At 40.1% G+C, this 26939-nt stretch overlaps 2 protein-coding genes across 3 annotated transcripts in view; one reads left to right on the forward strand and one right to left on the reverse strand.

Annotated features, from left to right (window-relative positions):
- Positions 1–1279: 1279 nt before the first annotated feature.
- hdac3 (histone deacetylase 3) lies at positions 1280–23863 on the forward strand. The gene is made up of 15 exons (XM_061927953.2): positions 1280–1489; positions 1804–1886; positions 6120–6262; positions 7996–8077; positions 8234–8290; positions 8514–8569; positions 8640–8773; positions 12065–12145; positions 12241–12314; positions 14482–14546; positions 14622–14711; positions 14795–14853; positions 14959–15038; positions 16711–16868; positions 23234–23863. Exons 1-15 carry the CDS (start codon positions 1435–1437, stop codon positions 23301–23303), a joined length of 1287 nt encoding a protein of 428 aa, XP_061783937.1. The 5' UTR covers positions 1280–1434; the 3' UTR covers positions 23304–23863.
- Positions 23864–23891: 28 nt separating this feature from the next.
- myot (myotilin) overlaps positions 23892–26939 on the reverse strand; it is a 70562-nt gene continuing 67514 nt past the window's right edge. For both annotated transcript variants that reach the window (XM_061927950.2, XM_061927951.2), the window contains exon 18: positions 23892–25829. In XM_061927950.2, coding sequence (XP_061783934.2) covers positions 25699–25829 — 131 coding nt within the window. In that variant the 3' untranslated portion in view covers positions 23892–25698. The remainder of the gene's footprint in view (positions 25830–26939) is intronic.

The following is a 26939-nucleotide window of genomic DNA, read 5'->3' on the forward strand; positions in this document are numbered from 1 at the left end:
TTGGTGGTTGGCAAAGCAGCTTCTGGTGTGCATTAATGCGACTTTTTGAACTGGAGTGTGGATCGAGATGCTAATATATATATATCTGTGTCGGCCCTGCGATGAGGTGGCGACTTGTCCAGGGTGTACCCCGCCTTCCGCCCGATTGTAGCTGAGATAGGCTCCAGCGCCCCCCGCGACCCCAAAAGGGAATAAGCGGTAGGAAATGGATGGATATATATATATATATATATATTAATATATTTCAGGGCAAGAAAAAACTCAACCCAATGGGATGACAATGAGAAACCTTGGAGGTGACCGCAGATGTGGGGACCCCCCGGGGCGACCGGTGCAATGGACGTCGATTGGATCTAGCATAATATTGTAAGAGTCCAGTCCATAGTGGATCTAGCACAATAGTGTGCGAGTCCAGTCCATAGTGGGGCCAGCAGGAGATCATCTTGAGTGGAGACAAGTCAGCAGCGCAGAGACGTCCCCAACTGATGCACAGATGAGTGGTCCACCCCGGGTCCCAACTTTGGACAGCTAGCGCCTCATCTGTGGTCACCGAATCTGTGCCTCCCCTCTCCACGAAGGAGAGGGGGGCAGAGCAGAAAAGAAATGGCAGATCAACTGGTCTAAAAGGGGGGTCTATTTAAAGGCTAGAGTATACAAATGAGTTTTAAGATGGGACTTAAAGGTTTCTACTGAGGTAGCATCTCTAACTGTTACCGGGAGGGCATTCCAGAGTACTGGAGCCCGAATTAAAAAACGCTCTGTAGCCCGCAGACTTTTTTTGGGCTCTGGGAATCACGAATAAGCCGTAGTTCTTTGAACGCAGATTTTTATATATATATATATATATATATATATATATATATATATATATATATATATATATATATACACAAAATATGTATGTATATATATATATATATATATATATATATATATATATATATATATGGATAATATATATTTAAGGAAGACAAGGTAGTTAACACTCAGTCACAACCATGCTAAGCGACCTACCTACACGTTGGCCATCTTGGTGGGGTCTAAATTCCCCAAAAAGGGAACTGATGCATGGATATTGATTGAAATTAGGTAATACCTTTCTCAAACGATGTTCATGCACTTTATTTCATCCCACAAATTGTTTTACAATTACAAAATACGACGGATCCTTGTTTTAACCGTACGGCGTAAAATTGCCCCCACTAGCTAAGGCTTGTCGTCGGCACGCAGCTTAAAGCTGCATGTACCATTAATGTATTCATATCTCGGCTCCAAACGCATCCCCCGCCCTTCTCTGTTGTCATTGTCGCTGTTTGATGACGTACGCCACACGGATTGTACCATGGCGACCGACTCTACAAATTGACAAACAAAATGGCATTTTTATAGCTGTAAAGACGTCTGCAAAATTTGGAAAATAACATTTTACCGAGAATGACCAACAGAACGTCTTATTTCTATGACCCGGACGTGGGCAACTTTCATTACGGTGAGTAGCGATGGTTGTCTTAGTTAGGCGGGCCTACAAAAGCAAACGGATGCTAAGCTTGTCTCGGAATATATTTTTAATTTCCTTTGGGATTTTCCTCTGTAACATTGATGTGTACATTTTATTTTATTTATTGCTTTTATTTTTTCTTTTGTCTGCCAAGCGGCTTATTTTACTTGCGTTTGCATTGTCAAGTTAGAGTTACGATAGACGCCTTTTTGCATTAATGTGGAATCATGTCACGAATTAAATTATGTTTTTATTTTACAAATGAAAATGTTATATCTTTTTCGCCATTATTGCTCTAAATAAAGGTGCTGGTCATCCTATGAAGCCTCACCGGTTATCCCTGACTCACAGTCTGGTGCTGCACTATGGACTCTACAAAAAAATGATGGTGAGCACAACACACAAATGCACTAAGTACGGTAGTCACAGCATTAGGTACACCTTATATTAAGAGCCATCCATCCAGGCTGGAGCCTATCCCAGCTGCACTCGGGCGAAAGGCAGGGTACACCCCGGACAAGTCGCCATCTCATCGCAGGGCCAACACAGTCACAATAACAACAACAATAACATACATGGACACGACTAGGATTGACAAATGGGAGAGTTAGACCAGGATTGTCCAAAGTGTACGTCATCTTTTTATTGGCCCGCGATATATACAGACAAATGTCCCGGATTGGACCATTGCGCAAAACAACTAAGACAAATTGGAACTGGCCCAAATCCTAGCAAAAAGTGGGCAGAAAAAACAAAATGGCCAACAACTTGTGCACCTTGGTCTTGATTATTTCAATGGGTCCTGTTATGATGAACATACTTTTCAAGTGTTTGAGTTAGCTAAAGCCCTCAAAAAGGTTTTAGTTGGTGGAATAATCATAATCTTAGTAAAGAATAATAACTAGAGCTGTCAAATGATTAAAATCATTAACAGCGATTAATCGCAGGTATACTTTTTCGGCTTTGATAAGTGAACCCTAGACAGACAATTTTCAAGTGTTTAATATCATGACTGGACAATTACCGTATTTTCCGCACCATAAGGCGCCCTGGGTTATAAGCCGCGCCTTCAATGAACGGCATATTTCAAAACTTTGTCCACCTATAAGACGCCCCGTGTTATAAGCCGCATCTAACTGCGCTAAAGGAATGTCAAAAAAACAGTCAGATAGGTCAGTCAAACTTTAATAATATATTAAAAACCAGCGTGATGTGGGCGCGCACGGAGTCGTATATCAACATGGACGGAGCTGCGTGAAAAAAGCCACCCGGCCTCTTCGCGTAAACTTACCTTAACCACTCGCTCATCTTTTCTTCATCCATCCCTTCGAGTTAGCTTTTATGATGACGCCGGCTGGAAAGGTCTCTTTTGGCAAGGTCTTCCTTTTGAATATCACCATGGGTGGAAGTTTCTGGCCATTAGCATGGCAAGCTAGAACCACAGTGAAGGATGACTTCTCATTCCCTGTGGTGCGAATATTCACCGTACGTGCTCCCGTTGTATCCACAGTGCGGTTCACAGGAATATCAAAAGTCAGTGGAACCTCGTCCATGTTGATAATGTTCTCTGGCCGGATCTTTTTTTCAGCTATCTTGTTTTTACAATATGCACGGAAAGTAGCCAGCTTTTCTTGAAAGTCTTTAGGCAGTTGCTGTAAAATAGTAATCCGTGTGCGGATGGAGAGATTGCGTCTTTTCATGAACCGGATCCCTGTCGCTTAGTAGGAGCCATTTTGTGGTCTTTACAGATGTAAACACACAAAGGAAATGAAACGTACGGTAATATCCGCGCGCTTCTTCTTCTTCTACGCGGGCGGGTGGTTGCTTACAGTAGAAGAAGAAGCGCTTCCTGTTCTATGGGGGCGGGTGCTTACCTTGGCGGTTGCTTGCGTAGAAGAAGAAGCACTTCCTCTTCTACGGGGAAAAAAGATGGCGGCTGTTTACCGTAGTTGCGAGACCGAAACTTTATGAAAATGAATCTTAATATTAATCCATATATAAAGCGCACCGGGTTATAAGGCGCACTGTCAGCTTTTGAGAAAATTTGTGGTTTTTAGGTGCGCCTTATAGTGCGGAAAATACGGTAGTTTGCGTTAATGAAAGGTTGTTTGAACATTGTTTTTTTTAAACAGCTCAACACAAAAAGGACGTAAACACGCTTTTAATGACAATTAAAAAAATACATGCAATGCTTTGGTGTCTTGCCAGATTTTTTATATTGTAGGAATACACAATTTGTACTTCTGCTGTAGGAGCACTTGCATTCAGAAGAGCAGCTACGCCATGTTTAGGTACCAGTTTCACACATTAATAACATACAATGTGGATTGTTAGGATCATGATGCGACTGTCAAAAAATATTATTGGTAATATAAAATGGGACATTTTATCTAAATAAATGCATGACAATGTTTTAACCTTTATTCATTATTAAAATGTAATAATTAGCCTGCTCAGTATTCTATGATTGCAGACTATCAATCATAACAGATTATAAAATAATATACACTTTATTTCAATCTGCCAGAAAACATTTATTTAGGTAGAAAAATCACAGATTACTTTACAAAACATCTTTGGTCGTAATGTAAGACATATTAATTTTGTTTGTGTTGTTAGACCCGATGTAAAGTGTAGCCCCTTTATTGTGAAGTCAAAAGTATATGATTGATTTGAGAAGGTGTCTTGACATTATTTTGATGACGTAAAATTATCCGTTAAAAAATTACTCCAAACTTCCTCTCTACTGTATTTTTTTCTGCTGAGCTTTTATTCCATCTTTTAAAGCAGTTAGTGTAACAATAAAAATGTTATGCAATTACTGCATTCAACTGTAAAAGCTCCATTCTGCAGGCAGCAAAGGCGCCCGCAGGCAGTTGCTGCACTGATGTCGTCTCACGGCGATGGTCTGTTCTTGTTGGGAGAACGAATTGCCATGGCTTTTGACATGAGATTTTCCCTAATGTCCCCTTTTCTTTGTGCATTTCTGGTCCCTATTTTCGAGCTTGTGCCTCAACAGCAACGGAACACTATTACATTTACCACGTTACGAAATAACCCAAGGGTAAAAAAGGAGTCGGGAAGCATGTGCGTTAATCATGCTTTAAAAAAGTTAGTGCCGATAAAGTAACTAGCGCATTAACTTTGACAGCTCTAATAATAACAAAAGAGTAATATCTCAATGGGTCACATTTTATTTTATTACTATGTACTAATGTTAGGCTTTTAGAGATACTTTTGGAACCCTTTCCAGCTTTATGCAAGTTAACAATTATTGATCGTAGATCTTCTCTGAGCTCTTTTGGGCGAGGCACGGTTCACATCAGACAATGCTTTTTGAGAACAGCACACTTACCACAGGTGTGTGTTTTTTATAAGGCAGGGCAGCTTTAACCAACACATATAATCTTGTCAAATTGATTAGACTCCATGTTGTCTGAGTCCTGGCTCTAATCAGCTCTTGGAGAAGTCCTTAGCCTAGGGGTTCACATACTTTTTCCACCCTGCACTGTGAAAATGTACATGTTGTGTTCAATAAAAAGAAAAAAAACTAAGCAGACTTTGTTTGTCTATTGTCGTGGCTTCGATGAAGATCAAAACACATTTATGCAGAAATCCAAGTAATCCCAAAAGGTTCACATACTTTTTCTTGCAACTAGGTAGGTGAATTACCCGATTTTGATGACTTGCATTGATTGGAATCAAACAGGATTGACATAATGCCATGTGTACGTTGGTAAACCTCACTCCCTGTCACCTTAAGAGGCTTGCAATGTTGACCGCTCTGGCTTTTAGCTTGGTGCCTTGCACACTTAGCTCTCATTCGGAGGACCGAGGTTCAAGCCCCGAACAGAACATAAGCAGGCAGGTTACACAATTACATGAACATATCTTTAACATCAGCGCACATTTATGCAGAGCCCAGGAAATAACATGTTTTTTTGTTTTTTTTATCGTCCGTTTGTGTTGTAAGGTGCTCACATGCTTTAGACTGCCGCTGCACAAAATGACACTAACACATTCAAGTCAATACTTTTATGTTATGTTGGTAAATAAGGTTTAAAAAATCTTATGAAACAAATCAGTCTAAGAATGTAAATTGGAAGGAACATAAATGATCAATTATTCACAGCACCAACATATGGCTTCATTAATGGAGTCATCATTTGTAAAGCATTTATGAGGATATTCTCTGAAAGACTTCCTGGCTTTTCTCTCTTAAGTCTCCAACATAACTTATGTTTATTACAAAATAACAAAAACGTGTGAACTAAGTCTATAAAATGCCACTAGTTGCTTTAAAAAAAACAAAACGAGAGGAGTCCGAATACTAAATACACTGATCCATGTCTTCCTATTCTCTAGCAGACCAAGTGCATATAAGTGTTAGGAAGCAGATTTCCACTATCTACTGGACAGAGTTTTAACAACAAGAAGCATTAAAAGACTTTTAAATAATGTGTTAATGAGCAATGGCCTCACAGGTATCGCCAAAACAAATTGTGGATGTCCAAATGTATTTGTGGTGGGCCACCACAAATAAATGAATGCATGGGAAAACACTGTGGCTAAATGACCCAATGTGTGCAAACGACATCAAATCATGCTTTGATTTTTGCAGGTGTTTAAGCCATATAAAGCGTCACAGCACGACATGTGTCGCTTCCATTCGGAAGACTACATAGACTTCTTGCAGAAGGTCAGCCCCAACAACATGCAGGGCTTCACCAAGAGCCTCAACACATTTAATGTTGGAGATGACTGGTGAGTTTTCACTGCTACTTTTTAAATTATAACACTCAGAAATAGGGATATGCCGATCGATTGGCCGCTGATCAGTGTCGGCCGATTTTCGTACATGATCGCCATTGCCGATTAATGCCTTTTAATGGCGATCAAAAACACAGATCCCTCAGGCTGACATTGTATTTATTTTTAGTCCCCCGGCTGACGAGTGGCTTGCAGCTAAATGATGTGTCTCCATTAGGGTTGCACAATGACGACGTTTTACGACATAAATTATATAAAGTTAGCCGACGATGGAGCTTTTGAAACTATCGTTATATTGTGATAATGCTTGTTGATGACACATAGCTGTGTGCCACAAATTTGACAGCGAGAAGCAGACAAACGCTTCCTCATTACACTGTTACATTCTTGCTAGGGCCTAATGTCCATCCACAGTCCAAAGCCACTTCTAAGTCCCCAATCCTTACCTACATGGTGGAAAATAATCTGTTTCTTACAAGGATCATCACTGGAGGAATAGCTAAACACACACCGTAGGAGAATATGCTAACCACTAGCTGGAGCTTTTGAATGTAAAAAAAGGTGGGCGGCTGAACAAATATCGACAGGAACGATACCAAGAATTGCATCAGTATATGGTAGATACTACAGTGGTTAAACTGATGTTTTGTATTATGAAAAATATTTTGTAGTTTACAAACTCAGGAAATAAGTCACTGGACACAAGAGGGATTTAAAGGCAAAAACCAAATGATTTAAATTAGAGCCAGTAGTAGGAAAATCTTTTTTTTCGTTACATCGCCATCCTGTGTTTTTATCTGATTATAATTATAATCAAAAATGTAATCATTCTACAATCTTGGACATTTTTAAATGTGGCAGCCAATATTGACCCTGTAACTACCGGTACTTGGTAGTGGATGGATACCCAAATTTGCAGTATCACCCAAAACTAAATATAATACAAGAACAACAGAAGAATAAGTGCTTATTACATTTTTAACACAAGTGTTGATATAAACATGTTGCAAAAATTGTAAATTGTGAATTAGCAAGTACACAATATATTTGAGCGAATACTGTAATATAACTGGAAAATATGCAATGTTACCGCTTATGTCAGCAGTTAAATTAGGAGCCTTTTTAACTCATGAAATGGTTATATTATTTACATACCAAACTAAATACTGTGATATATATTTATTGTTATTTGAGAAGACTGCAATATATATTGCGTTATAGAATTTGGGCCATATCGCCTATCACTACTTGCATGTATACATCTCTCGAGGCCGAATATAAGACAGAAACTCTTGCGTTTATATATGTGGATACTCGGACATCCACTAGTTCAAATTACTGTTTTAATGTCATAATACAAGTGTTTTTTTTTGCAGTAACTTTACTTGTCAGTGTGGCTGTGAGACTTGCTGTGTTCACTTTGATCTATTGGTTTTTGTCATATCATTTACCTTTGAGCATCATAATTTATTTCACTGTTTTGAATTAAGTTATTTAGCATCACTAATTGGCTCAGAGCAGCTAACAAATTACAATTCAAATGTTTGTCTATAAATGTTGTCATTCATCCAGGTTATTGTATTCATTGTTATTTATCTTCAGCTTGAACTGATGAAGTTTGCTCAAACTCAGGACAAACTAAACAGTCCGGTTGGGATCGATTGAATGCTTTGAAAAGTCAAAAGTTGATCTTTTTGGAACACTAATGAACTTCTTGTATGTCTCAGTCCTGTCTTTCCAGGTCTTTTTGAGTTCTGCTCCAGATACACAGGAGCCTCATTGCAGGGTGCTACACAACTCAACCATAAGGTAAATACTGTAACACACACACAACTTGGAGAAGTATAACACAACCTTCTGTGTCCTACCAGAACTCATAAGTTCACCTGATTTACTGGACATTGTTTTATTTTGCCATCTTGACACTCGCTGTGTCTCTTGACGGTCTTTGACTTAATTTGCCAGATCTGTGACATCGCCATCAACTGGGCAGGAGGACTGCATCATGCCAAGAAGTTTGAGGTCAAAACACAACACTCACCAGCCACAACATTAGAAGTTTCAGTTTTAAAAAGTACTTTTACCAAGATAATATTGCTAATTTTAACTTGTTATTGTCATAAAGGTATCAATTAATCTCAATGCTGATTATTGTATCAACTTAACTTTGTTTGCCTCAATAAGATAACCAGAAATAGCTGTCCATATGCAATCCAGGCAGAAAATGTTTCTGTTATGTTTGCAGGCGTCTGGATTTTGTTACGTCAACGACATTGTCATTAGTATACTGGAGCTTCTCAAGTAAGACTTCACTAAATAGTGTGACGACAGTGTGCCTGTTTCCTTCTACACAAATGTGTGTGTGTTCCAGATACCACCCTAGGGTCCTGTACATCGACATAGACATTCATCATGGTGACGGTGTGCAGGAAGCCTTCTATTTGACGGATCGGGTCATGACTGTGTCCTTCCACAAATACGGGAACTACTTTTTTCCAGGGACAGGTGAGCGCTCCTTCAGGCAAATAATTCCATACACCTTCATGAAAGTTCACATTTTCTATTAACATGTGCAAGCACACGGGCCCTGAAAACATACACAAATGTTGCACAGGCGGTCCTCCTTGTATTTAAACACACTCCCATAAATGATTTAAACTGTCCAAAAAAGAAAAGACAACTACCTTTTTTTACGGACTGTAGAGTGCACTGGTATCTAAGCCGCATGTACTAAACTTCAGAAAAAAATTATATGTTTCCATATATTAGCCGCACCATATGTTGTGAAATTAGTTATTTTAAATGTTTATTTACATACGGTACCTTAATTGTTTCCAAACAGTGCCTGTAACACGGCTGAACAAAACAAACGTCATCGTCATGGACGGAATAACTGCGGAAGCTAGCTCTCCAATCAGCCAAACAGACCCAATAACTCCACGGTGACGTTTTGGTGATTTCACTGAGGAAACTGAAACGATACAAAAATAATGCCGTTGTAAGTTGATAATACTTATACAGACACTCGTAAACGTGTTTGCGTATTAACTGATGTTAACGATAACAATGCTAGCTTTATTACATTACGATAGCACATACAAATATGCATAAACACTCCTACAGACATCACACATGTGACGGTTTAGTAAGTATGAATAGTTTTAGTTTTACTGTGAATCTTACAAATGTTGCTTGGAGTGATGAATGAAGAATCCTTTTGAGCTGAAACTCTATGGACGGTTTTCAACCTGCAACACATACAGTGAGCAAACTCGTCCAAACAATAACACACAATTTCAGTGTCTATGTGTTTAATGAAAACTATTGAACACAGAACATTATGGCCGTAAGCAAAGATACTGTAAATCTATATATTAGCCGCACCTTTTTATAAGCCGCAGGGTTCAAAGCATAGGAAAAAAGTAGCGGCTTAATTGCTTGGATTCAAGATAACGTCATGTCCGGCTCATTGAATACACTTGGTGGTCAAGCCAGCATCTGTTCTCAATGGGTACCAGGCGCCATTTAGCCTTTCTCGAAGAAAAATGCCCTATAATTGCGTTGTTTTTCAGCTGTACGAACCGCTTCAATCACGAAAAGGATAAAAGTTTCTTCAGAGTTCCTCGAGAGGTACCGTAATCAAAAATGGCGAAAGAGTGCAAAATTTTATGAATAAAAAACGACAAATGTACCACGCTTTCCAGTACAAGCGAACAGAGACAAAAAATGTATGAGTTTGCAGTGACCACTCCGTTAAAGGTTTGTTTGATGTACTTTTAATGTTTAGTGTTTCCCATTTAAGTATTATCTTGATATGTTTTGTATTTATTAAGACACATTTTTGCTACGAGTGTTCTGTAAAGCACCAACTTGGCAAGTCTAAATAAAATAAATCAAATGTTAGTTAAACCTAAAATAGTTAAGTTTTTACCAAAGGCAACGATAATAAATTAAGCTTTCAGCACATACACAACCTACCTACTCAGTGGCCTAGTGGTTAGAGTGTCCGCCCTGAGATCGGTAGGTTGTGAGTTCAAACCCCGGCCGAGTCATACCAAAGACTATAAAAATGGGACCCATTACCTCCCTGCTTGGCACTCAGCATCAAGGGTTGGAATTGGGGGTTAAATCACCAAAATGATTCCCGGGCGCGGCCACTGCTGCTGCCCACTGCTCCCCTCACCTCCCAGGGGGTGATCAAGGGTGATGGGTCAAATGCAGAGAATAATTTCGCTACACCTAGTGTGTGTGTGACAATCATTGGTACTTTAACTTTAACTTTAATGTTGACATCTATAGTTATTATTTGATAAAGACAGGGAAACGCGCGTACTCGTAAACGGCGCGTGTAACAGCAAGGGCAGGCAACAAACATGGTTGTGCACACAAAGTTAAATCACAATGACAGCAGTTCAGCCACATTTATGTCAATTTCCATGATAGTCTGCATTTAACAGCGGATTTCGTTATATAGCCGGTGTTAATTTTGTTGACTAAAAATGTTTTGCTTAGTTATTGTCAACGACCTATTTTCCCCTGACTAAAGCAGGTCTTGTTGTGAATTTAGTTTTTGAGATGCTCTGCAATAACCCTAATAAAAGTGGATTTAAGACAACTTCAAATATTTCTTATCCTTTATACTTTATATTAGGGCTGCAACTGACGATTAATTTGATAATCGATTAATCTGTCGATTATTACTTTGATTAATCGATTAATAATCGAATATAAGAGACAAACTACATTTCTATCGTTTCCAGTATTTTATTGAAAAAAACCAGCATACTGGCACCATACTTATTGTTTCTCAGCTGTTTGTACAGGTTGCAGTTTATAAATAAAGGTTTATAAAAAAATAAAAAATAAAAATTGCCTCTGCGCATAGCATAGATCCAACGAATCGATGACTAAATTAATTGCCAACTATTTTTATAATCGATTTTAATCGATTTAATCGATTAGTTGTTGCAGCCCTACTTTATATTTTAGCCAACGAAATTTACTGCAATTTTAGTCGACTAAAATGTTAAAAGAATTTAGCTGGGATTTAATAGACTAGAACAAAAACTACACTAGAATAAACTACACTAATGCAACTTAGATGACTAAGAGACACATTTTAGTCAACAAATTGAACACTGTTATTAGCCAATTCTGTGACTTCGTCCGCTGTTACTTGAACGTGGAAAACATATGGCCTTATTTTTGTTGTTGAGTTTAGTGATTTTTAGGCATAGTAGCTTTGTGTCAAATAAAAAGTAGCAACCATGGTGGCAACTCAACTTCTAGTAGACGTGGTTTTTTTTCACTCAATCGCTCTGTTCCGCCGTTTCAAGCTCTGGAATTTGCATGCACGTTGCACGGCCCATTAATCGTTTTTTTTCTTTTCTGATTACCACAGTTTCATGATCGTGAGAAGCCATAATCGAAATCAAAATTGTATTAATTGTCCGGCCTTAATAAAGATACACATTTTGATTGGAGAGGAGAAGACTGTGGAATACAATAACACTGCGTTGTCCTTATCTAAGCACAGCAACAGGCTAAGCTAGCCAGCATGTGAGGAATTTTTTCACCAGTATTGTGTTGGCTCTGCATGCTTAGAACTCCGGCTGAAGCACTTGAAATAGTGCCTTGTTGAACCTACAATGCATTTTGTTTCTACTGAGATGAATGAGGCCACATTTAAAAAAACACGACATCATGTACTAAATCACCACAGACTATGTTTAAGTGTGTTTGTTTCATTTTGCAAGTGTGTAATAATGCACTGTTTGTGTGTGTGTGTTGTTGAAGGTGACATGTACGAGGTCGGAGCAGAGAGTGGCCGCTACTACTGCCTCAATGTTCCTCTCAGGGACGGCATTGATGACCAGAGTGAGTTATTCCCTCCCCCTTCCCTGACTGCCTCACATTCTTACAGTCATTGTTAACTGTGTGTGTGTGTGTGTGTGTTGTGTTGTGTTTTTTAGGCTATAGGCAGCTGTTCCAGCCAGTCATTAAACAAGTAGTGGATTTCTACCAGCCTACTTGCATCGTTCTACAGGTCAGCCTGACACACATTACAATTATGACACACACACACACACACACACACACACACACACACACACACACACACACACACACACACACACACACAGATTGTATGGACAAAAGTATTGAGACAATTGGCCCCATTCCACCAACAAGACCTAAAAAGGAATGAATAAAAAAGTGCAGGTAGTCTCCCATTTGTAGCAATAACAATTTCACTCTGTGGGAAGACTTTTAAGGGTCTATAGCAGTGATTTTCAAACTGTGGTACACCAAAGAAGCCTGTAAATATATGTACCGGTAATGCTTATGTAGTATCATTGTTGATAATGATTATGCATTGCGTGTAATGTTACAATGGCCAAAAATATTAAATGAACCATATTTTCCAGACTATAAATCGCAATGGGATATTGCTTGTATTCCGACATGTGATTTCCTTTCGGAAGTGAAAACCAGTGGTGGTCAACCAAGCTAAGATGGCTGTTGTGCAGCGCACGCACTATCTGAGTCCGCAAGGGGCCTATACCTTCCTGCAGAAAGCAGTAAAACAGCTGATCAATCAAAACAGAAGTCATCGTAATGGACCCACGAGCTGTGAAAGCCAGCTCTCCAATCAGCTAAACAGACTCAATAACTCCACGGTGTTGTTTTGTTGAATTTAAAAAACTGAAACAATACAAAAAGAATGCCATTGTAAGTTCATAATACTAACACATCCATCCATCCATTTTCTACCGCTTGTCCCTTTCGGGGTCGTGGGGGGTGCTGGAGCCTATCTCAGCTGCATTCGGGTAGAAGGCAAGGCACACCCTGGACAAGTCGCCACCAAATCACAGGGCCAACACAGACAGGCAACATTCACACTCACACACTAGGGCCAATTTAGTGTTGCCAATCAATACATCCAGAACATCCAGAAGCTGCAATACATACAGAATAGTGCTGCTAGGATCCTGATGAGAGTGCGGAAATATGACCATATCACACCAATTGTCAAATCCCTTGGCTTCCTGTTCCACTCAGGATTGAATACAACATTTCCCTACTAACCCACCAGTGCCTCCATGGAAATCCCCCCCTCTCCCTCAAAGAACTACTCACCCCCAAATCCTCCAAACGACACCTCCGCTCCGGACAGGCTAACCTCCTCCAACCTCCGAGGACAAAGCTACGAACAATGGGAGACCGGGCTTTCTGCTCCGCCTCTCCCAGTCTGTGGAACTCTCTCCCTGACCACCTTAGGGCACCACAGACTGTGGATGCTTTTAAAAAAGGCTTAAAAACCCTTCTTTTTAAAAAAGCCTTTTTTTTTTAGATATATGCATACTAGTTCTAGCTATTAGGCTGTTCTAGTTTTTATTTATTTTTAATTTTTATAATCGTTTTAAAAAAAATGTTTTTATTTTTTAATACACTGTAGCACTTTGAGGTTGTTTATTCAATGTAAAGTGCTTTTTTACAAATACAATCTATTATTATTATTACCGGTACTAACACACACACTCGTACACGTGTTAGCACTGTAGCTAATGCTAACGACGCTAGCTTCATTACATTACCATACAAATATGCATAGAAACAGTCCCACAGATATCACACATGGGACAGTTTAGTAAGTAAAAATTGTTGTTATAGTGTAAAACTTATAAACGTTGCTTGGAGTGATAAATGAAGAATCCATACAAGTAGAAACGCTATGGACGGCTAGAAGATCGAACAGCAACTGTACTTCAGTAGGTTTAAAAAAAAAAAAAAAGTCTAAACCAAATGGCAATGCAGCACCTGCAGTGAGCGAAATCTTACAAGAGATGGCACGATAGCACAAACACACATGTTCAGTATGTTTACTTGTTGTTTTTTTACTATTTACTTTATAGCTAGTAATCAGTGAATAAAAATCCATAAATTATCCGCACTGTTTCATAAGCAACAGGCTTCAAAGCCTCGGGAATTTACAATACTTGTTAAATAATATCTCAACTGTATTTTAATGTTGGTCATTATGGTCATTATTAGAGAGCCAAATGTTTTCTGATGTGGTAGTTGGTTTGTTGTCTATTAAAATACAGTAGTGACATCAGAAGTCACTGATGTTATGTTGTCCTACATTTGTTTGTGAACAATATGAGGAATATCCACAGTAACTGCAAAGTGACACGTGTGGTGTCTTTCAGTGCGGAGCAGATTCTCTGGGCTGTGACAGGCTGGGCTGCTTCAACCTCAGCATACGTGGACACGGGTGTGTGTTGCAATGACATCGTCCTTCACCTGCATGTTTTCTCTTTTATGAATGACCGTGTCGTCTGTTGTGCAGCGAGTGTGTGGAGTTTGTGAAGAGCTTCAAGATTCCTCTGCTGGTTCTGGGAGGAGGTGGCTACACAGTCAGGAATGTGGCCCGATGCTGGTAATGACTTGTGTGAATGCTGACACGTGCATTCACATGAATACTTTTGTACTTCAGCAAAATTGTGCTTTATTGCATCATAGGACGTTTGAGACTTCCCTTTTACTGGATGAGTCCATCAGCGATGAGCTGCCTTATAGTGGTAAAATACTGCACAGCAAAACACTTTTTTTCAGCTTTTGACCCCATATGGTGGACAATCATAGTAATTGTTTTGTAACTAAAATTTCACCTGTGTTTTTTCCAGAGTACTTTGAGTACTTTGCTCCTGACTTTACGCTGCATCCTGACGTCAGCACCAGGATAGAAAACCAGAACTCTCGACAGGTGAGTGCTGTGTGTGCCTCAGGATTTGTTAATTGATTAAAGGCCCAAATGCAGCTGAGCTGATATAGGCTCCAGCACAATCTGCGACTCCAAAAGGGACAAGCGGTAGAAAATGGATGGATGGATAACGGCTTATTTACAGGCATGTGATTTTTCCGTCTAAAGTCGGAATTCCGTCTTTTTTAATCTCGGGGGGAAAAAAAATTATCTCCCGTTTTTCGTTTTTTTTTCCCGACCCTAAATCAAGATTCGAGACGTAGTTTACATTACGCCGTAGTTGATTGGTCGATATGTTCCTTGTGACCAATCAGGACATCTGTTATGAATGATGACGTTAATAACGTCATCATTCATAATGGTTATTACCACCATTTTCCATATGTAAACGATGTCGGTTCTCGAGAGAAAGGACTCTTTACGAGTAAAAGAAATTGATAAACATGTCAAAAATAAGTTTCGATGGGACTGGATGGAAAGGGAAATCACTGATACTGTTTGGAAGAAGGAAGTTACGACTTTGTTCGGTGATTTTATTCGGAAAATCGATCGTCCCGGAAAGGTTTTGTGCACGTGGTGTCATGATAATATTGACTATGGATCACAAGGGTTCAAGGCTTTGGAAGTACATGCGAAACGCCAAAAACATATGAAACAACTTGAAGCAAGGAAAACGAACTTTTCACTAGCTGGTACTTTTGGATGTCAACCGAAAGTGAGCAAACCTTACGGACTTCATCCTTTGTTTACATCGACAACTGCCGTAGACATCGAGAGGAAAGATCCACCCAAACAACCCACTTCAGTTGCAGACAGGGTTGTTAATAATGAGGTAAGCTAAAAAATATTTGCTTGCGAAATACGCATGTTTGTTTTAAATATTAACCAATTATTGCTTTGCGAAATATAAATGGGTTTTTCTAAAAAATAAAAAGCCACGTGAAAATATATTATGAAATTACAGAAATTCAAAGAGTCGCATTATTGATTCCAGTTAACAATTTATTTGAAATAAATTTGCATATAATACTATTTTGTAATATTAAGTTCTTATGTAGTCTCTTGAAACAATATTGTCAGTGGTGTAACAATCTTGAGGGTAAATATTTTCACACTTGTTTCATGCAATATGTCAGTGTCCTCACATTGTTATTATTTCCTATTTTCAAATATGAGTAAACAATACTAAACATGTTTAATTATTTTCATAAATTTATATCCTATATCCTATTTTCCTGTAGATAATAACACTGATCATTGTGACACCTGTGGATGTGAAATGAACACAAGATGTAAATATTAGTGACTAAATACTGTTGGGACTGAACCATATACAGTGATTCATTAGGATAATTGGGTTATGTATGTTCTATTAAGGATGTTTTCATGTCTTTAAACACTAAAATATTTTCTTCAAATGGTGCTGTCTTTGTTAATTTTAGGATGTTAAATTGGTGAAAAACCAGGAGCTTCGGGGGGCGTCGCCCCCCTTCTCCCCCCACTTGGACCTGGCTGGGGGCCTTCGTGCCCCAGACCCCCGGAATTTTTTTCAGTCTTTTTCATTGTGGTCAAATCACATGCCTGTATTTAATAACTGTCACCTCATGGCTGCGTGTGGCTGCTGCTAACACGCTGTTTAAACATGTGTAAAGTAATGACTTCAATGTGTTTGCAGTATTTGGAGCAGATCCGTCAGACGGTGTTTGAGAACTTGAAGATGCTAAACCACGCACCCAGTGTTCAGATCCACGACGTCCCCTCGGACATTCTGAGCTACGAACGCACAGATGAGCCCGACCCCGATGAGAGAGGCGGCGAGGAAAACTACACAAGGTCAGATCACTCAAATAACAAAGAACGCCAAATAATAGTGTTTCCCATTCATCTATGTATTTGTGGCACCAATACTTTTTAAGCGGCAGTTTGTATAATAACTCAGCTTTTTAACACGGCTCATACGCGCCTGGTCTGCCAGAAAATAAGAAGATGTAGGAGAAAGGATCAGTGTTGCTAACTTAGCAACTTTGTCGCTATATTTAGTGAGTGTTTAGACCCCTCTAGATATTACTTGGGCTTTAACAGTGAATGTATTGAGTTTTTTTTTTGTTACAAAGCCTCAGGTTTGGTTTAGAGAAGACCTGCGGGCCACCTCCACAAGCCTGGGGGTGAGCATTACCGCCACCGTGGAATGCAAGGTGTGGAAAGGTGCAGAACACCTACACAAGTGTGCAGCCCAGCCTTTGATTCGCGGGAGTCATGGCTAGCGATATTGCTAATAAGGCTGGACACACTCTTCCATCATTTGGTAACATTTTACCTTCTAGGTGAAATATGTAAACCAGGGGTTAAGTGCATCCCAGGGCCATTTGGGGTCCATGGCTAGTAGGGGTGCATAAAAAAATCTATTCACATCCAAATTGCGATACGTATTCATCCCGATTCTATATATATATACACCGTATTTTCCGCACTATAAGGCGCACCGGATTATTAGCCGCACCTTCAATGAATTACATATTTCATAACTTTGTCCACCAATAAGCCGCCCCGGATTATAAGCCGCGCCTACGCTGCGCTAAAGGGAATGTCAAAAAAACAGTCAGATAGTTCAGTCAAACTTTAATAATATATTGAAAACCAGCGTTCTAACAACTCTGTCCCAAAATGTACGCAAATGTGCAATCACAAACATAGTAAAATTCAAAATGGTGTAGAGCAATAGCAACATAATGTTGCTCGAACGTTAATGTCACAACACACAAAATAAACATAGCGCTCACCTTCTGAAGTTATTCTTCATTCGTAAATCCTTCGAATTCTTCGTCTTCGGTGTCCGAATTGAAAAGTTGCGCAAGCGTGGGATCCAAAATGGCCGGTTCCGTCTCGTCGAAGTCATCGGAGTCAGTGTCGCTGTTGTTGTCCAGTAGTTCTGTGAATCCTGCCTTCCGGAAAGCTCGGACCACAGTTGTGACCGAAATATCTGCCCAGGCATTTACGATCCACTGGCAAATGTTGGCGTATGTCGTCCGGCGCTGTCTGCCCGTCTTAGTGAAGGTGTGTTCGCCTTCGGAGCTGTGTGAAAAAAGCCACCCGGCCTCTTCGCGTAAACTTCCCTTAACCACTCGCTCATCTTTTCTTCATCCATCCATCCCTTCGAGTTAGCTTTTATGATGACGCCGGCTGGAAAGGTCTCTTTTGGCAAGGTCTTCCTTTTGAATATCACCATGGGTGGAAGTTAGCATGGCAAGCTAGAACCACAGTGAAGGATGACTTCTCATTCCCTGTGGTGCGAATATTCACCGTACGTGCTCCCGTTCCACAGTGCGGTTCACAGGAATATCAGTTGCTGTGAAATACGGTAGTAATCCGTGTGCGGATGGAGAGATTGCGTCTTTTTATGAACCGGATCCTTGTCGCTTAGTAGGAGCCATTTTGTGGTCTTTACAGATGTAAACAGGAAATGAAACGTACGGTGATATCCGCGCGTTTTTTCTTCTTCTTCCGGGGGCGGGTGGTTGCTTACAGTAGAAGAAGAAGCGCTTCCTGTTCTATGGGGGCGGGTGCTTTCCTTGGCGGTTGCTTGCGTAGAAGAAGAAGCGCTTCCTGTTCTACCGGGAAAAAAGATGGCGGCTGTTTACCGAAGTTGCGAGATCGAAACTTTATGAAAATGAATCGTAATAAAGCGCACCGGGTTATAAGGCGCACTGTCAGCTTTTGAGAAAATTTGTGGTTTTTAGGTGCGCCTTATAGTGCGGAAAATACGGTATATATATATATATATATATATATATGTGTATATATATACATATATATATATATATATATATATATACACACACCGTATTTTTCGGAGTATAAGTCGCTCCGGAGTATAAGTCGCACCGGCTGAAAATGCATAAGGAAGGAAAAAAACATATATAAGTCGCACTGGAGTATAAGTCAAATTCTATGGGGAAATTTATTTGATAAAAGCCAACACCAAGAATAGACATTTGAAAGGCAATTTAAAATAAATAAAGAATAGTGAACAACAGGCTGAATAAGTGTACGTTATATGAGGCATAAATAACCAACTGAGAACGTGCCTGGTATGTTAACGTAACATATTATAGTAAGAGTCATTCAAATAACTATAACATATAGAACATGCTATACGTTTACCAAACAATCTGTCACTCCTAATCGCTAAATCCCATGAAATCTTATACGTCTAGTCTCTTACGTAAATGAGCTAAATAATATTATTTGATATTTTACGGTAATGTGTTAATAATTTCACACATAAGTCGCTCCTGAGTATAAGTCGCACCCCCGGCCAAACTATGAAAAAAAACTGCGATTTATAGTCCGAAAAATACGGTAGTCCGAAAAATACGGTATACACATATATATATATATATATATATAAATATATATATGTGTATATATATATATATATATATATATATATATATATATATATATATATATATATATATACTGAACAAAAATATGAACGCAAAACTTTTGTTTTTGCGCCCATTTACTATACATTACACTGTAAGATCTAAAACTTTTACTATCTACACAAAATACCTATTCCTCTCAAATATTGTTCACAAATCTGTGTAAATTTCTGTTAGTGAGCACTTCTTTTTTGCCAAGATAATACATCCCATCTGACAGATGTGGCATATCAAAATGCTGATGAAACAGCATGATTATTGCACAGGTGTGCCTTAGGCTGCCCACAATAAAGGCCACTCTTAAATGTGCAGTTTTGCATTATTGAGGGTCTGGGGGGGTCAGAAAGGGTATCTGGTGTAACCACCATTTGCCTCACACAGTGCAACACATCTCATTCGCATAGAGTTGACCAGGTTGTTGATTGTGGCCTGTGGAATGTTGGTCCACTCCTCTTCAATAGCTGAGCAAAGTTGCTGGATATTGGCAGGAACGGGAACACGCTGTCGTATACGCCGATCCACAGCATCCCAAACATGCTTAATGGGTGACATGTCCGGTGAGTATGCTGGCCATGCAAGAACTGGGATGTTTTCAGCTTCTAGAAACTATACAAATCCTTTGCAACATGAGGTGATGGTCTCTGATGAATGGCACAACAATGGGACTGAGGATGTCGTCACGGCATCTCTGTGCATTTAAAATGCCATAAATAAGATGCACTTGGGGCAGCACGGTGGTAGAGGGGTTAGGGCATCTGCCTCACAATACGAAGGTCCTGAGTAGTCTTGGGTTCAATCCCGGGCTCGGGATCTTTCTGTGTGGAGTTTGCATGTTCTCCCCGTGACTGCGTGGGTTCCCTACGGGTACTCCGGCTTCCTCCCACTTCCAAAGACATGCACCTGGGGATAGGTTGATTGGCAACACTAAATTGACCCTAGTGTGTGAATGTCTGTGTTGGCCCTGTGATGAGGTGGCGACTTGTCCAGGGTGTACACCGCCTTCCGCCCGATTGTAGCTGAGATAGGCTCCAGCGCCCCCCGCGACCCCAAAGGGAATAAGCGGTAGAAAATGGATGGATGGAAGATGCACTTGCGTTCATATCCATAACATACGCCTGCCCATACCATAACCCCACCCCCACCATGGGCCACTCGGTTCACAACGTTGACATCAGCAAACTGCTCTCCCAGACGACACCACACACACTGTGTGCCCCCTGCCCTGAACAGTGAAAATTGGGATTCATCCGTGAAGAGAACACCTCTCTAATGTGCCAGACGCCATCGAATGTGAACATTTGTCCACTCAAGTCGGTTACGATGCAGATGAGCTTCCCTGGGACGGTGTGTCACAGTTTGTGCAGACATCCTTTGGTTATGCAAACCAATTGTTGCAGCAGCTGTCCGGGTGGCTGGTCTCAGACGATCATTGAGGTGCACCTGCTGGATGTTGAGGTCCTAGGCTGGTGTGGTTACACGTGGTCTTGCGGTTGTTAGGCTGGTTGGCTGTACTGCCAAATTCTCTGAAAAGCTTTTCAATTCACGGCCAACAGCTCTGGTGGACATTCCTGCAGTCAGCATGCCAACTGCACGCTCCCTCAAAACTTGCGACATCTGTGGCATTGTGCTGTGTGATAAAACTGCACATTTCAGAGTGGACTTTTATTTTGAACAGCCTAAGGCACACCTGTGCAATAATCATGCTGTTTAATCAGCATCTTGATATGCCACACCTGTGAGGTGGGATGGATTATCTTGGCAGAGAAGTGCTCACTAACACAGATTTGTGAACAATATTTGAGAGAACCTTTTGTGTATATAGGAAACGTTTTAGATCTTTCAGTTGAATTCATTAAAAATGGGAGCAACAAAAAAAAGTGTTTATATTTTTGTTCAGTGTATATATATATATATATATATATATATATATATATATGATTTTTAAGAATATATCCGTATTTTCCGCACTATAAGGCGCACCGGATTATTAGCCGCACCTTCAATGAATTACATATTTCATAACTTTGTCCACCAATAAGCCGCCCCGGATTATAAGCCGCGCCTACGCTGCGCTAAAGGGAATGTCAAAAAAACAGTCAGATAGTTCAGTCAAACTTTAATAATATATTGAAAACCAGCGTTCTAACAACTCTGTCCTAAAATGTACGCAAATGTGCAATCACAAACATAGTAAAATTCAAAATGGTGTAGAGCAATAGCAACGTAATGTTGCTCGAACGTTAATGTCACAACACACAAAATAAACATAGCGCTCACCTTCTGAAGTTATTCTTCATTCGTAAATCCTTCGAATTCTTCGTCTTCGGTGTCCGAATTGAAAAGTTGCGCAAGCGTGGGATCCAAAAATGGCCGGCTCCGTCTCGTCGAAGTCATCGGATTCAGTGTCGCTGTTGTTGTGCAGCAGTTCTGTGAATCCTGCCTTCCGGAAAGCTCGGACCACAGTTGTGACCGAAATATCTGCCCAGGCATTTACGATCCACTGGCAAATGTTGGCGTATGTCGTCCGGCGCTGTCTGCCCGTCTTAGTGAAGGTGTGTTCGCCTTCGGAGCTGTGTGAAAAAAGCCACCCGGCCTCTTCGCGTAAACTTCCCTTAACCACTCGCTCATCTTTTCTTCATCCATCCATCCCTTCGAGTTAGCTTTTATGATGACGCCGGCTGGAAAGGTCTCTTTTGGCAAGGTCTTCCTTTTGAATATCACCATGGGTGGAAGTTAGCATGGCAAGCTAGAACCACAGTGAAGGATGACTTCTCATTCCCTGTGGTGCGAATATTCACCGTACGTGCTCCCGTTCCACAGTGCGGTTCACAGGAATATCAGTTGCTGTGAAATACGGTAGTAATCCGTGTGCGGATGGAGAGATTGCGTCTTTTTATGAACCGGATCCTTGTCGCTTAGTAGGAGCCATTTTGTGGTCTTTACAGATGTAAACAGGAAATGAAACGTACGGTGATATCCGCGTGTTTTTTCTTCTTCTTCCGGGGGCGGGTGGTTGCTTACAGTAGAAGAAGAAGCGCTTCCTGTTCTATGGGGGCGGGTGCTTTCCTTGGCGGTTGCTTGCGTAGAAGAAGAAGCGCTTCCTGTTCTACCGGGAAAAAAGATGGCGGCTGTTTACCGAAGTTGCGAGATCGAAACTTTATGAAAATGAATCGTAATAAAGCGCACCGGGTTATAAGGCGCACTGTCAGCTTTTGAGAAAAATTGTGGTTTTTAGGTGCGCCTTATAGTGCGGAAAATACGGTACATGTTATAGGCCATATCTATGCATCCAAATGCTTTTCTGTTTTGAAAACGTTTAATTATAATTATACCAAATACATTGCGAGAATCTTTTTTACTGAGAATCAAATTGTCACCCCAGGAACCGGGTTGAATCGTTAGGTCCCCAAAGATTAACACACCTAATGTTTAGTTTGTTTATTGGCCCATGAGGAATTGTAGAAACAAACAAATAAAACAGTAAAAATAGACAAAAAGATAAAAAAAACATGATGTAACGAGCAAAGGTTGATATGTTAATAAACTTTATACTTTTGTCTTTAAATATATGTAAAATGTTTATTTCTTGCACATGCGTCATGGCCAATATACAAATTCAGTGACGTCAGTCCTGTGGTAAACACTGTAATTAAAAGAACTACTGTACACGTGCAAAATGACACATTCAAATGAACATTGTAACCTTTAAAGTTTACTTGCTGTATGTAACATACGATGATGTCACTCCCACAGGCCAGAAGCAGCAAACGAGTTCTACGACGGTGACCATGACAACGATAAAGAAAGTGATGTGGAAATATGACCATGAACTTGTTTCCCTGACTGAGGATTACAATGGACACACGAAACGTCACATTAAATGTCCAACAAGGTTTTGGACATTTAAAACTGTCATTGTTTCCATTTTTGTGTACATGTAAAATAACTTGTCAAAATTTTGATATTAGTAGTTTTTAAAATATCTTTGTCCTGTTTCTGTTAGTAAGATACGTCACCTGACACACCATTTGTTGACATTCAGCCTTACTTTGGGGTTGTTGGACACAAAAAACTGCATTCATTGTACATTACAAACCCGTCTTGAAGAAACATTTCTCATGTGCCTTTGTTCTCATTTGAATTTTTACAACACTTTGTATTTAGTGCACATGTGAATTAAGCGGGCACTGTGTGTGTGTGTGTGTGTGTGTGTGTGTGTGTGTTGCAGCTGATGCCATACTTGTTGACTTGAGTGCGGCCGTTTAAAGAAGTCCGCGATGCATCCACAATGCAACTCTTACCCAAACTCATCTGCCAGATTGTATTGTGTTTTCAGGAGAATTATTTTTTTCTAATAAAATGAACAGATCAGTACAATCAGAATGTTTAGTAACTACCAACAAAGCATGCGGTGAAACCAAGTTGTTACTTTATTCCTCATTCATCCCCAACAATTTACACAACAAAACACACTTCTACCCGCACTTGATATTAGAACTACTTTGGCACTCTGAGCAAACCAGATGCTTTAAACACTTGTAGGATTACAGGGTCTGATCGTCACTTTTAAATTATAGGCAACTTGATGCCTCAACGGATACTCCTAACTTCCAATAAATATATTTATTCACATAAAACACTTTATAATGGCACGAATTAACTTTAAAAACAAACATTATGCTGAATACAATTCACAAGGATTGTTAGGGCCTTCATGTTCTATTAGATTTGAGGTAAAATGTAATAAAAGTTACTTACAGTTCCAGTGACTGCAAATGAATAATGGTGGCGGGAGTAAAATGCAGTAGTTCTTACATTACCTCCAAACAAGTTATGGATATCTGCCTCTTGGGTGACATTTCAGTATAAACTTAAAATCCATAATAACCTTTGCAGGTAAACCTAAATCATTTTAATGCAGTTTTCAACATTTCAGTACTTTCTGCACAACTTGCTGTTCTCTAACAAAAAATGTCACAGGAAGTGTGATTGATGAATCAACCAATACATTTTCATGCTCTTTCAGTCTCTGTAGCAACCTGCTGGTGACCCACACTGGCCCTCAAAGCTCAGGGGCCACTTTCCTGTCAACACCCTGTCTGCTCATCAATTGTCGTGGTCTTGGTTTCATGTCAAAATGTGAAATGAAGCGGATTGAAAATACAAATTCTAATTGAACCATAGCTTAAAATCTTACATTTTTGGGGAATTTGGCATTCAGTTTTTTGCTAGAAAAATAAGTTGTGCAAAAAGTAGTAAAGCATTTACCAATTGACCAATTCATCCTAAAATTTCCCAATACTTTTTGAGTAGACCAGTAATTGTCAAGCTGTAGGGTATGCTGGCTCCATCTAGCGGTACACCAAATAATTACCGTTACTCTTCAAACTAACGTTATGGTGGCCAAATGATTAAACATAGTTAAATAAAACTTGTCTTGTTTTTAATTATTACTTAGGCCTACTACCCTGCCGTATTTTAATGTTGGTCATTACAGTGGTACTTAGATAGCCAAGAGTTTTCTAAGGTGGTACTTAGTGTAATAATAAAAAAATAAAAAAAGAACCACTGGAAAGAAAGTTCACAATCCAGATTTCTAATGCCGCCATCAAACATTCTAAAATGTGGATGAATTGTGATGAATCCTTGTTAATCTAAACCAGTGGCTCTCCAAGTACCACCTTAGTGACCAACATTCAAATGCAGTAGCGTAGTAGGCCTAAGTATTCATAAAAAAACAAGGCAGAGGTTTTATTTAACAAGCTAATTCAACATTTTTGGCCACCGTAACATTACACACAGTTTGAACAGTAACACTGTGTTTGAATATAGGAAAATAAAACGCTGTACTTTAATAAATGATTCTTTGGCGTACACGTACCAAAGTTTGACGACCACTGATCCAAACAATGACGCTGATTGATGAGGAAACTTTTCCTGGACTGCAGCTGGTTATTTTTAGTAAGCTGTGAGCTCGCCTGTCACTGAACATCTATTAATAAATGCAAATGACCATAGGGCCGGGAGATGCCATGAGTATCCAACAAGAGCTGCAGTCAGAGGTGACCAACAGCAACAGATGGACGACATGATGCATGAGTGCGATTCAAAAACAGAAAGAGTAATAATGTGCTGATACTCTAGATCACTGCATGTGTGCTTTGGCGGTCACATGATCCGGTCTGGCCCACTTTGACACTTCCAAGCCGAGTTCAGATCTACAGCTCCTCGCTCTCGTACAGCGGTGCAGTGTGCTTCGCTGTCACGGCGGGCACCAGGCTCACGGACGACAGCAGCTTCAGCGACTTGGAGCCAGGGGGGGCGGTTTTCATGGGCGTGCTTGCGCGGCCTGGTAGGGGTACGAGGACGGGTTAGATACTTGGGACTGTCTAAAAAAAAAGCCACCACTTGAAAATGATGAGGAATTAGACAATTCTGCATGCAGGTGACTGAAGAGAACACACACAATAAGGCTCCATGCAGCAGTACATCAATGCTTCCTGTATTTAAAGTTAAAGTACCAATGATTGTCACACACACACACTAGGTGTGGCGAAATTATTCTCTGCATTTGACCCATCACCCTTGAGGTGAGGGGAGCAGTGAGCAGCAGCAATGGCCGCGCCCAGGATTCATTTTTGGTGATTTAACCCCCAATTCCAACCCTTGATGCTGAGTGCCAAGCAGGGAGGTAATGGGTCCCATTTTTATAGTCTTTGGTATGACTCGGCCGGGGATTGAAGTCACGACCTACCGATCTCAGGGCGGACACTCTTTTAGCACACATGTGTGTACACAATAGCTCTTCTTGATGAACACAACTTTGCAATCATAGCTCAACACATGAAAGTGTGTTTTCTGTGCATGCACATATCCACTGTGAGAAATGCTGCAGACAACACACACAACAAGACACAAACTGAACAAACTTGCTTGAAGCTGGTCTAAAGTCACTTCCAGAGACACTCCCCTTCCTCACACCCCTCAAATAATTTGCCACCTTCCGATATTTAAAATGTTATTTCTAGAAATGTCCCTTGTTTTAAAAGTTATTTCCTTATTTTTAACCATTGACTACCGTATTTTCCGCACTATAAGGCGCACCGGATAATTAGGCACACCTTCAATGAATGGCCTATTTTAAAACGTTGTTCATATATAAGGCGCACCGCATTATAAGGCGCATAGAATAGACGCTACAGTAGAGGCTGGGGCTACGTTATGCATCCATTAGATGGAGCTGCTCTAAAGGGAATGTCAACAAAACAAATAGTGATTGTACTGACACTTCTACTTGCTGCTCTCTGTTCAACAACCCACTGTTCCAGTTTGTCCTCCAACTGTAGCCATCTCGCTTTGTTCCCTCGGAAACTGTTTAGTCTTCTTTACTTGGCGCAGGTCATCATGTTGCTTCCTCCACTTCCGCATCATTGATTCGTTAATGTTAAATTCTCTCGCT

Source organism: Nerophis lumbriciformis, linkage group LG35 (assembly GCF_033978685.3).
Source record: "Nerophis lumbriciformis linkage group LG35, RoL_Nlum_v2.1, whole genome shotgun sequence".
Taxonomy (NCBI): domain Eukaryota; kingdom Metazoa; phylum Chordata; class Actinopteri; order Syngnathiformes; family Syngnathidae; genus Nerophis; species Nerophis lumbriciformis.